The sequence below is a fragment of the Rhodnius prolixus genome, unplaced genomic scaffold (genome assembly GCF_049639745.1).
Source record: "Rhodnius prolixus isolate KJV_2025 unplaced genomic scaffold, Rpr scaffold_1, whole genome shotgun sequence".
Classification (NCBI taxonomy): Eukaryota; Metazoa; Arthropoda; class Insecta; order Hemiptera; family Reduviidae; genus Rhodnius; species Rhodnius prolixus.
This window is the reverse complement of record NW_027411581.1, coordinates 35,833,876-35,846,462: the sequence shown is the minus strand read 5'-3', so window position 1 is coordinate 35,846,462 and position 12,587 is coordinate 35,833,876. Positions and strand designations below refer to the sequence as shown.

The 12,587-nt window shown below is 35.4% G+C and overlaps 1 protein-coding gene across 8 annotated transcripts in view; it reads left to right on the top strand.

Annotated features, from left to right (window-relative positions):
- Positions 1-1,000, top strand: part of LOC141448125 (dynein axonemal heavy chain 10-like) — a 269,181-nt gene extending 268,181 nt beyond the window's left edge. For all 8 annotated transcript variants that reach the window (XM_074116245.1, XM_074116251.1, XM_074116250.1 and 5 more), the window contains one exon: positions 776-1,000. In XM_074116245.1, coding sequence (XP_073972346.1) covers positions 776-925 — 150 coding nt within the window. In that variant the 3' untranslated portion in view covers positions 926-1,000. The remainder of the gene's footprint in view (positions 1-775) is intronic.
- The last annotated feature ends 11,587 nt before the right edge of the window (positions 1,001-12,587 follow it).

Sequence of the window (12,587 nt, the reverse complement as noted above, 5' to 3'; positions counted from 1 at the left end):
GCAATGCTAAAAGAATTTTTTTAATTCAATTTATTGTCTTACTTTTCGATTATTTTCAATGAGCAATCACCTAAGGAGGCTATTTAGGCTACTTACTTACAAGGAATTAACTAAATTCAAGATGTGCAGTACTTTTAAAATACGTTCCTGCACATCCTAAATAAACTGTTCCATAGTAAACCTAATACTATGGGATTGAAATAAACCCTTACACTAAGAAGTCACTTCTGCGGGCAATGAAGAAATATTCCTCCTCATGTGCTTCTCAAATATGGGTAGTTAAGCTATGGAATTGCTTTTTCTATATTCCAACGGAGTAGTTCAGGGTGAGCTGGTTTCTCATAAGCTGAGATGGCTTCATCCCTGACTTCGGACTTATAAGACGCTTGCCAATAATCAATTCTTTCATCTTAAACTCTCCAATAATTTCAGGCGAGGTTCGTTGCGCTGATCTAAAAATCCTGCAGCTCCTATTCTTGTCTAGTACGAATAAAATCAGGGATAAAAATACATTTTGAAATTTCCCAAGTACAAAGAAATTACAAAATTTAAGAGTTTTCTTTTCTTTTTTGTATGAACAATTTATATATGAACCGGATAAGTTCATTGATATAAACTTAAGGAACGGGTTGTAAAACCTAAAGAACGGACAAATCTTTTACATTGATTTCTGTGCCTCTTAGATATAATTTTTGTAATTTTATTGTACCTTAGTTATTATAACATTGTAATTTTTTGACCTTTTCACTAATGATTTTGGTTTTGTCCCATTTAGAACAAAGTAGTGGTTCCAGTCTATACCACACCACGTCGTAGGAATGTATCAGACGGTAGTGGAGTAGTATTCGATGCCACATTGCCCAAAAATGAACAAGCTGGAAAATGGACACTTTATGGCCTTTGTTTACTTCTGAATTCAGATTAATTATTGTAAATTTCATTTTTTTTCTGATTTGTAGTATACTAAAAATTGTTTTCAAATAAATTATTTATTTTGCAAGTGAAATTCTAGTATTTATTTTAGCAGTTACTTTATGTTATATTTACAACTTAGTGTAATGTTTACCTTTATATTCAAAATGTGTGCAGGTGAAGTTCGAATTTAATATCACCTTGCAGATGAAAAAAAACTTTTCTGCATCAAGATTTTTTTATTATGCTAATTTTATAGAATACATTTATTGAGGCTCTTCCGGATGACCTCTTTATTCCTAACGATAATTGCAATTTCATTGAAAAATCAAAAGATACCATGTTGAATAGTTATGTCTCCCATTTCTTGGAATTCTGCGATGATAGCGACTCAATTATTTTAAATGGCCGCTTTGATGGCGATCTTGAGGGAGAATTTACAGTCGTCGGTTATCTTTTGTGTTTCTTTTTCTTGCATTCCATATATAGAAAATTTGTTCTCAGATTATCATTTTCCAGTTTTCTTTTCCCTCAATATCGATCCTGACACTTCGTATTCTTCTCAAACTTTACCACCCCTTTCTCAACTGATCTGGGATCACAAGCATTTAGAATCATATAAAATGAATTTAGAAAAATTAATTTCTGGGATTAATGATTTTTCTTCTGATCCAAAGGACTACATAAACGTGTTCATCTCTTCAATAAAAAAATGTTCTCCAGTTCAGGTAAATCCCAGTTATTCTATTAAAAATATCCACAAGAGTCCGTGGTTTGATTGGCATTGTTTAAAAGCTCGAAAAAGGGTGTTAAACTTATTAAACTTATTTCGCGATACCAATTCCATATTAGTTAAAACAGCTTACCAAGCAGAACATAAGGTTTATATAAGTTAGTGTGTGCAAATAAAAAGAAAGAGTATTATTCCTCGCTAGAAAACCAGTTTACCTCGGCAAAGGATTCCAAGCAATTTTGGTACCTGGTTAATAGATTTAAATACAAACAATTTGTTTGTGGTAATCAAATACGAGAAGTGGCTGATTGGGTGACCAATTTTAAATCCCTTCTTAACCCATGCCAAACTGTTTCCGTTTTTTATGCTGAGCTTCAAATTTTTCATTCTGAATTAGACGCAACTTTTGTCATGGCTGAGCTACAATATGTTATCTCCTTAACAAAAACTTACAGTTTACAATGTTAAGTATAAAGGTTGATTAAACGCCAAAAGGTACACATCGATTTTCCTTTTCCTTTTAAAATGCGGTTAGCGTATTGGATTCCCACGTGGAGCTACCGGGTTCGAATCCAGCTGCTGACCCTTAGATTTTCTCTTCCTAGGAGCTTCTTACAGCTCACTGTCCGGTGATGGACAGTATTATCTGTAACGAGAAAACACTGTCCGGAGGCCGGCAGTGCACTGAAAAAAGCTCCGGGCGTTAATAACATTAAATGTTGACGCGCCTTAAATCATAAAAAAAAAAAAAAAAAATAGTTTTAGAAAGGGCCTTATTTGGGTGGGGCGAGATCCCCTCCTTATGAGGCAAAGCGTCGAAACTTTTAAAGTGCAAATCTATACAAAATTTCGATTCGAATGACACTTCATTTATGAAAATCTGTTCACGTGTCCATAATTTGAAACGATTGCTGTACTTCCCCTTAATAAGTGTAAGAGCAGATCGTCGCTTTAACGTTACATAGGGGAGCCCTAACCCTATCACCCTACCAAATTTTATCAAAATCGGGCCAAGATATACAGTGTAATTTGTAGTAATAATTTTGGAGGAGGCCTTACATAAAGGAGGCTAACTCCTCTCCCATTCGATGTACAGCGTCGAGACCCCCAAGAGGCACATCTACCTAAAATTCCGACTCGAATGACACCTCATTCATGAAAATCGGTTCACGCGTTTAGGCGCTACGTTGTTTACAATAAGGTAACAACAACAAGAACAATTTTTGAAAATGCCGTTTTTTCTCATTTTCAGCATCTTTTTTCTCAAAATCTAACAGATCTAGGTTGTTGCAAAAAAATTAACTAAATGAAGTGTATCTAGATTGATTCAATGTAATCTGTCACAAAACTCTGCACTTTACTTTCATAAGTAAATACACCATCTAAACGTTTTTTATTCTTCCATTAGGGTTTACTTGGCTTATTTTAAGAAATGTTAGGATTCCAATTTATATATTTACTGGACAATACTTGAAAAAATGCCCACTCAATTGGAATCCTTCATAAGGCAGATAATATTGCTATTTTCTGATAATAGAAGAAACAAATTATTATATTCTATTAACCAATTATTGCAATTTATAAGATTAGAAAAATATAAATAATAGAATCATTTTATTTAAACGGATTTGCTCTCCTTCATATCAGTTTCCTTAAGGACCAATTGTCCCCGATCAGCGTCGATCATGAGGCCCACTTTGCACATTAGATCCCATCCCATCTGTCCATCGGCTCGGGAAGCCAGGTCCGCGAGGTATAAAGATAATAAAATTAATAAACCTAATGACTTGTTTCTCTCGGTAGGTCCCGCTCTTCCGCTCATCCCCTATTTCATTATCTTTACAGTGGTATATGTCAAAATAGTACATTTACTACACAATAGTGCAGTCATATGACTGCATTAAACCGTTTTCAGATGTTTTGTCACTACTTTTATAAGTTTCTTTCACTTTGTATCTAAAGTTAAACGAATGTTGTATCTGAATTGCTGAAGTTTCGTTTGTGCCACGTTTTAAGTCCTGTTCAGATTACTTTCCTTTTACCATCTTAGCATCGATAGAGGTAGACCCTCGCCTAGGATGTTCAATAAAAGTCGTTTAACATAAGAGGTTCTCATACCCTTTATAATTAATTTGTTGTACTTAAGAATTGCATATTTATCCTATTTCCAGGCTTTGAAGAGTTTGGGTAACAGCAGTTTCCTCGTTTTCAATCAACCTTTTTAAAATGTTTAATTTTTTAGTCTCATAAGTAGGGAACGGATTAGTATGTATTTACATATTTTTTTCTAGGCAATTTACAGATGTTTTTCAACTAGAAGTATTCATACTGACACTTTTTAAGCTGTTTGAGTCTACTTTTATTTCACATATTTCCACATATTTGGATGTTAACGCATATTTATACATATTTGATTAAAATAAATAAATATTTCTACATATTTAATCAAAATATGTACATATTTTTTCATATTTTTCATTTTGGGCATATTTTCATAATTGGGAGGTGGTTGACAGGAACTGTGAACCACAGACTGTAGGGCTGTGAATCACAGTGGGTACAATGGTTATTGTAATTTACACAGAATGCTGCTAAACAGTGACGGGCACTTGTTAGTTCTTTGAAGTTGTCTGTTCTTTCAGCTCGTTCGTTGAAGTGTCCAATTCATTTCGTTCGGTCACTTAGTGTATTCTTTTTTGGGTGAAATGCCACGAACGTCGGCCTCAAACAAACAACTGGTTGCTAAATATCTTCGCGAGTTTCCAGCAGAACTTTTTCGAAGTGATGGAGACATTTTGTACTTCACAGCTTGTGACAAGCGCGTTTCTTGCTCTCAACGTTCCCAAGTCACCCAACATATTGCCACCGGATCGCACATAGAGAATAAAAACAGAAAGAAAGAGAGGACGTCCTATCAAGCCTTCCTTACATCTCCATCATCAAGTAAGTCTACTCTGAGTACAGATCTGTGTCGGGCTTTGGTTAGAGCAGATATCCTTTTCCACAAACTTAAAAATCCTCATTTCAAAGGATTCTTAGAGACCTATATTGGGAAAAAAATGCCTGACGAGGGCACTCTGCGGAAAAACTACCTGGAAGATATCTATAAAGATACACTGTAATGTACGTCTTAATAAATTAGTGTTAGTTTCCCTCTCCACTCTACATATTATTGTATCACCATTATTAGAAATAAAGTCAGTCACAGTTCAGTTGTGCTTGCTCTATCACCACCTCATATATTACATGGCGCAGTCGGTGAAATAGCTAAGCAGACAGTAAAATATCGTCTTTGTAAGTAATCATTTTTAAATATAAATATACGCAATTTAATATAAAAAGATGAGTTCTTTAAATGGCATACAACAGCTAAATATGTCTGGCAATCTTGCTGCAAATTGGCAATTTTGGAGACAAAAATTTGAAAATTATCTTCAGGCTACTGAAATCAATAAAAAACCAGAAGTAACGCAATGTGCTCAACTGCTCCATTTAATCGGGGATGAAGGAATTAGAATATATTTAATATATATTTAATTTTGAAGCAACTGAAAAAGACAAAATTAATATTCTTTTAAATAAATCTGAAAATTATTTCATGCCTAAAAAGAATCTAGAATATGAACGATATAAATTTTTTTCTAGAAAACAAATTGAAGGAGAATCAATAGAACAGTACACAACTGATCTAAAAAATAAAGCCCTAAGTTGTGAATTTCAGTTACTAAAAGATGATTTAATTAAAAGCATATTCATTTGTGGAGTAAATAGTGACAATCTTAGAGAAAGGTTACTTGAATTAGAGAATAAATCCTTAGATGAAACGATAAAATTTGCACAAACTATAGATATTTCACGAGAACAATCAAAATTAATAAAATTAGGTAAAGTGGAAAATGAAATAGAATTAGATTATGTTAGAAAAGAATACAAGCACAAGGGAAATAATAAAGGTAAACGAATAAAGTTTGATATTCAAAATAAGTCAGGTAAAAATAAACAAAGTTCTAAAAGGTGCAAAAAATGTGGATTAACACATAATAAAAATAACTGTCCAGCTTATAATTCTAACTGTTATATTTGTCAGAGGAAAGGGCATTATGGGTCCCATTGTTTTTATAGGAAAACAATTCAAAACATAAACAGACACAAAAATAGTAACTCTACAAATAGTTCTGATGACGAAGAAGTAAACAAATATTTCATTGATAATCTGGAAACTCCCTGTCGTAATATTGAACCCTGGACGGTTGATATTAAATTAGAAAATAAAATAACACATACATTTAAAATAGATAGTGGTGCAATGGCTAATGTTCTTAATTCTTCAGTTTTAAGATTAATGAAATTAAACCAAGAAGATTTAACAAAAACAAAACAACTGTTAACTACATAGACAGGGGAAAAATTAGATGTACTAGGAGAAATTTATTTGAAGACAAATTATAAAAATATATCAAAAAACTTAAAATTTTTTGTGATCAATTCTAATGCACCTTCCATTCTAGGTCTGCAAAGCTGTATAGATCTTAATTTAATAAAGAAAATAAATGTCATAAATAAAGAGATGAATCCTGAAATTAAGAAGTTAGTTAATGAGTATAAAGATATTTTTTCAGGTATAGGTTGTATAAGTGAGCCATATCACATTGAGCTGGATGAATCTATAAAACCCGTGATCCATCCTCCACGAAAAATACCATTTCCTTTAAAAGAAAAATATAAACAAACGTTATTAAATATGGAAAAAAATGGTATAATTAAAAGGGTAGACAAACTTACAGATTGGGTTAATTCCACAGTTTTAGTAAGAAAACCAGACGGATCTCTAAGAATATGTCTAGATCCATCAGATTTAAATAAAGCCATAAGAAGAGAGCATTCTCAAATTCCTACATTTGAAGAAATATCAGCAAAACTAGCTGGTTCAAAAATATTTAGTAGACTTGGACTGTTTTTCTGGATTTTGGGCAGTCCCATTAGATGAGCCAAGTTCTTTCCTATGCAACTTTAATAGTCCTTTTGGTAGATGGAGGTTTCTAAGAATGCCATATGGTATAAAATCTGCTTCAGAAATCTTTCAAAAAAGATTCAAGAATATTTTTAATGTTCCAGGGTGTGAACTGTACATAGATGATCTAATTATACACGCTAAAAATATGAAGGAACATAATAAGATTTTAAAAAACATATTTCAAAAAGCTGCTGAAAATAATGTGAAATTAAATTTCAGTTTGGGGTCATCAGAATATCTTTTCTGGGTCATATATTCTCAGAAAATGGGATCCAAATAGACAATGAAAGAGTAAAAAGCATAACTTCTATGCCTATACCGAAATGTAAAAAAGATGTGGAAAGACTGTTGGGCATGGTTACTTACGTAGGAAAATATGTACCTAATTTAAGTGAAATAACATTACCACTAAGAAAACTAATTAAAAAAGATAATCTTTTTTTTATTGGGATTCACAATGTGATGAGTCACTTTCTATAATCAAGAAAATCTTGACAACAGCACCAACTCTAAAATTTTATGAAACAAACAAACCTTGTACAATCTCAGTAGATGCCTCAAAAAATGGAATAGGAGCTGTATTATTACAGGATGGAAAACCTTGTGCATACGCCTCAAAAACACTAACAGAGACACAAAAAAGATTTGCAATAATAGAAAAGGAATTATTAGGCATCGTATACGCGTGTGAACGTTTTCAGCAGTACATATTTGGTGATAAAACTAAAATTGAAACCGATCACAAACCGTTAATAAATATAATTAAAAAACCATTGTACTTATGTTCGCCTCGTTTACAAAGAATGCTAATACGCCTTCAAAGATATGATATAAATTTAGAATATGTTCCTGGGAAAAATATGTATATTGCAGATACACTTTCCAGAGCATACATACATAATAAAGATGATGAAAAATTTGATGAAAACATTGAAAATGACTTAGAATCACAAATTTGTATTTTAAATGTAAACTTAAAGGAAAATATTGATCTATCATTAATTAAAAAAGAAACAGAGAAAGATTTTCATATGCAAACCTTAAAAAAATTTATAAAAAAGGGCTGGCCAACAAATTATAAACAAGTATCTGGAAATTTAAAACCATATAACAAATATAAAGAAGAACTGACAGAAATAAAAGGTATTCTCTATAAATCTAACAAAATAATAGTACCTGCATCTTTAAGAAAAAGAATTTTAGAACTTCTGCGTTATAGTCATCAAGGCGTGCAGAGGACTAAAGCTCGTGCAAGACAAACATTTTTTTGGCCAGGAATGTCCAAAACAAGAGAAGACCTGGTAACTTCCTGTGATGTCTGTTCTACTTATGCAAGAGCAAACCAAAAAGACCATTGTTGTCTCATGAAGTACCTAACAGGCCCTGGGAAAAAGTAGCTTGTGACTTATTCACAATTCGAAATAAAACGTATTTACTAATTGTAGACTTTTATTCAAAATATGTAGAAATTGAAAAACTGAGTCAACTGGACAGCATAACAGTGATTTCTAGAATGAAAATAATTTTCTCAAGATTTGGAATTCCAGAAATAGTGTTGACAGACGGAGGTCCACAGTTCACATCTTCTCAATTCAAGACATTTGCCAAGAAATGGAATTTTCTTCACATTTTGTCAAGTCCACATTACGCACAAAGCAATGGATTAGCGGAAAGATCCGTTCAGACAGTTAAGAAAATAATAAAGAAAGCTCTCCACGACAACAAAGATGTATGTATGGCACTTCTACAATTTCGGAACACCCCAAATAATAACATTGGATCACCAAGTGAGTTATTGATGGGGCGGAAACTGCGCGACAACATACCGACCTATCCAAAGATGCTGAACCCTAAGAAAATATCGCAAAAAAGAGTAATAGAATCGTTAAAAAATAATTAAGCAATACAAAAAGAATATTATGATAGAGGTAGCAAGCCACTTAAAACTTTTCGGAAAGGTGAACGAATTCGAATGTTCAGAGACAAAAACTGGTTGAAAGGGAAAGTAAACGCAGAAGGACCTAGTCCCAGAAGTTACAAAGTCTTACTAGAAGATGGTGGAATGTTAACAAGGAATAGAAGATTCCTGAAGCCATTAAGTACTCCTCAAGAAGAAGAAAGCGAAGAAGATGATACTGATGATGAAGAAAGCGAAGAAGATGATACTGATGATGAAGAAACGGATATGGAAACGTTTAATAAATACGTTCAAACCGCAATTCCAGTAGAGATGAAAGATCAGGAATGGAAGAAGGAGGAAGAAGAAGAAGGTGACTCTAACTCAGAATCTCGTTTCAATGTCACATCACCAGAGGTTTTTAATCCTCCCTCACATACAAGATCTGGCAGACCAGTCGTCAAGCCAAGCAAGTTCGAAACCCAGAAGAAATAAAAAATAAATAAAAATAATAAAAGAATCAAATTATTACAATTGTAATTTAAAGATTAAAAGAATTTTTTTTTTTTTTTTTGTAATTTATTTGTTATTCACAATCTACAATAGAATAAAATGCAATCAGTGAATATGATGAAAGTAGACTTTATGGCTGGATCAGCTTGAGGAGAGAAGCTGCCCTCCGGCAACACTCTCGCTGGAGTTCCTTACATTACTGGAGCTGGTCACGAGGCCAACAGCGTTTCAATCGTCGTGGAGGACGATCTGGAATCGTTGTGGAGGCAAGATTTTGAATAAGAGGATTGGTACAGAATGGAAGAGAGTCAAAGAATTTTCTATATTTAGATTTGGATTCGTCAGTTACGTATGAGATTTTGAGATCGTTATGGAGTGTGGAGTTAGAGACATAAAATGGAGAATTCGTAATCTGACGGAGAATTTTTGATTGGAAGGACTGTATTTTTTGTGAATTAGAAAGTTTGGCTGAACCACACAGTTCGAGTCCATAAGTCCAGATCGGTTTGAGTACGCTGTTGTATATTAGTCGTTTATGTTCCAGTGGTAGTTTGGATTGTCTGCCAATTAGTCGCAGTAGTAATTTGTTTCGTCGGTTGAGTTCAAGTCTTTTCAGTTTAGTGTGCGGATTCCACGTTAGTCTTTTGTCGATGTACATCCCAAGGTAGCGAACTAAATTAGCAGAAGGAAGAGGAATGGAGTTGAAACTTACAGAGGGACAAGAATTACGACGCAGAGTAAAAGTTATCTGTTCGCACTTTTGAGGATTGAATTTGACTCTCCACTTTTTGGCCCAGGGTTCTAGTTTGTGTAGATGTGTCTGTAGATGAGAGGAAGCGGTAATGGCGTCTGAGTTAGAAGAGAGAATAGCAGTATCGTCAGCCTAAGTGCAGAGCAGTGTGTTTGAGTCAGTTGGTAGGTCAGGTGTGTACACAGTATAGAGGAGCGGTCCGAGAATACTACCTTGAGGTGCACCAGCCCGTGCCAGAGAGTAGTCGGAAGAGGCAGATCCACAACTTATCTTAAAGAAGCGGTCGGTAAGATATGATAGTAGAATTAAGTAATAAGTTGATGGAAGAGCTCTCCTTTAACTTCCACAATAGTCCTGGGTGCCAGACTCGATCAAAGGCCTGAGCCACGTCGAGAAAGGCCCCACAGCAATATTGTTTCCGCTCCAGAGAGGAAGCAATGGCGTCTCTTTACTCTGTGACACTGGTGAATAGTGCTGTGCTGTTGTCGAAAGCCAAACTGATGTGTTGGAATTATAGTCGCAGATTCCAGTGTAGGGTAGATGCGTTTAAGTAGAAGTTTTTCCAATATTTTTCCCATAATAGGTAGCAAACTAATAGGTCGGTAAGAGGTTGGAAGGTGTAAAGGTTTATTAGGTTTCGATATCATTTTTATTACAGAGAATTTCCAAGTTAAGGGAAAGTATGTTGTCCTGAGAACTGAGTTGTAAATGTAGGTTAGGAAAACGATTGCTTTTTTTGGAAGATTGCGAAGAATTTGTGCTGTTATCAAGTCGTAACCTGGAGATTTTTTGTACGGTAGGGATTTTATTACGTGTTTAACGTCAGACGGAGTGAATGTTTTGGTAGTAACGAAAGTGGGAGAGGGATGTCTAGGTCTGCTATGACGTCAGTGCTGTGTGACTCGTCTTGAATATCTGGGTGAGGAGTGAATACGTTAGTTAAGTAGTTCTTAAATTCGGTCGCTGTTTCATTGTCGGTAACTGTCCAAGATCCGTCGTCACGTCTAAGAGGAGAGGAGACAAATTTATATCTGAGAAGACGTTTGGTGGCTGTCCAAAGAGATTTGCGGTCAGATACCAGAGAGGTCACGTACTCGTCATACTTCAGGGTTCTGTGTTTTTGTAGCTCTCGTTTCAGCTGTCTCGTCAGTCGGTTGAAGGTCAGCTTGTCACTCGGGTAGCGAGTGTGTTGCCACACAGCACGGGCTCTTCGTTTCTCTCTAATTAGCATTCTTATGGCAATAGGTACATTGTGATGTCGAAAATTATTCTTTAGTGAAGTGCATTTGGTGGATTCGGAAATGGAAGTTTGAATGGAAATAGTAAGTGTCTGTACTGCGTTATCTATTTCATCAGGGGTTTTCAATGATGTTAACAGATTTAGTTTGTTTGCTAAGATAGTTTGGAAGAGAGTCCAGTCTACAGGCCCAGTGTTTAGTATAGGAGGTGGAGTGGGTTTGGGTACTACACTGAGTGTAAGGAGTACAGGGCTGTGGTCAGAAGATAAGTCAGTAAGTGTATAGATGTCTTTGTAAATGGACGTCGTATTAAAAGAGATGAAGATGTCCAGAATGTCAGGTAGTTTGGACTGTGCAGTAGGCCAGTATGTCGGTCTGTCTGGTGATAGAACATCGTACTGTTTCAGTGAAAGAACATCCAGCAGTGTGCGTCCCCGTGGATTGGATGTACGACATCCCCACTGAGGATGCTTGGCGTTGTAATCTCCTCCAGCAAGAAATTTAGGCCCTAGAGAATGGAAGAAAGATTGAAAGTCCGTTGCTGAAATAGCTTTATTAGGAGGGCAGTAAACTGATGCTAGATTGAACCCTAGAGGTTGGCAGTCTAGAGAAATGGCTGTGGATTGAAGGAATTCTCTCTGGTAGGAAGGAATTTGATGATGATTTAGAGTGTTTCTGACTAAAATAGCTGCGCCACCATGAGATGTGTCGTCTGGGTGATCGGTCCTGTACGTTTTGTATCCGGTTATGTAAAAGTTGGATCGTCCAGTAAAGTGAGTCTCGGTAATAAGTGCAACGTCAATTCGTTTGTCATTTAGAAATATCTCTAGTTCGTCTCTGTGAGAGTTCAAACCATTTGCATTCCAAAGGAGAATTGCGAGTGATTGTTGAAGATTAGAGTTCAACGTGAGAGTTTGGGAATGATTTCTGTTACCAGAGAAGTGAGTAGTGTGATGAGTGGAGTGATGAGAGACTTGAATTCGGAGAAGAATGTGTTAAGGAGAGAGGTGAGGTCGTGAGAGATGGGGGATGGTTGAGTAAGAGCTGGACGAATCGCTGAAGGCCCCGCAACTTCTGCATATATGGGTCTGTTGCTGGTGGTGGTTGGAAGAGGTTGTTGACGAGTAGATTCTTTAGCAGGAAGCACAGGAAATTCGGAGCTTTTGGGAGGAAGAGCAGTTTGCTGTGATGAACCATTTTGATGTTGATCTGGCCATATTCCATTTTTGGCATAGATGTTTCTTCTTCTGAGGCGCTGAAGTTCTTTGTGAACAGTGCAACCTTTGTAATTTGCTGAATGGGCTTCAAGACAAAGTGCACATGTTGGAGGAGTTTCTATTGGTTTCTTGCATTCTGAAGATGGATGCATACCTGCACATCTTACGCATCTGGGATTATGGTTGCAATATGACCTCGAATGGCCATATTGTTGGCATCTTTTACGCTGTAGAATTTCTATTGTTTTGTGTGGTTCTTCGATGTTAATTCTGGTATATACTATCGTTTGTAATTTGAAAATATCTTTGTTA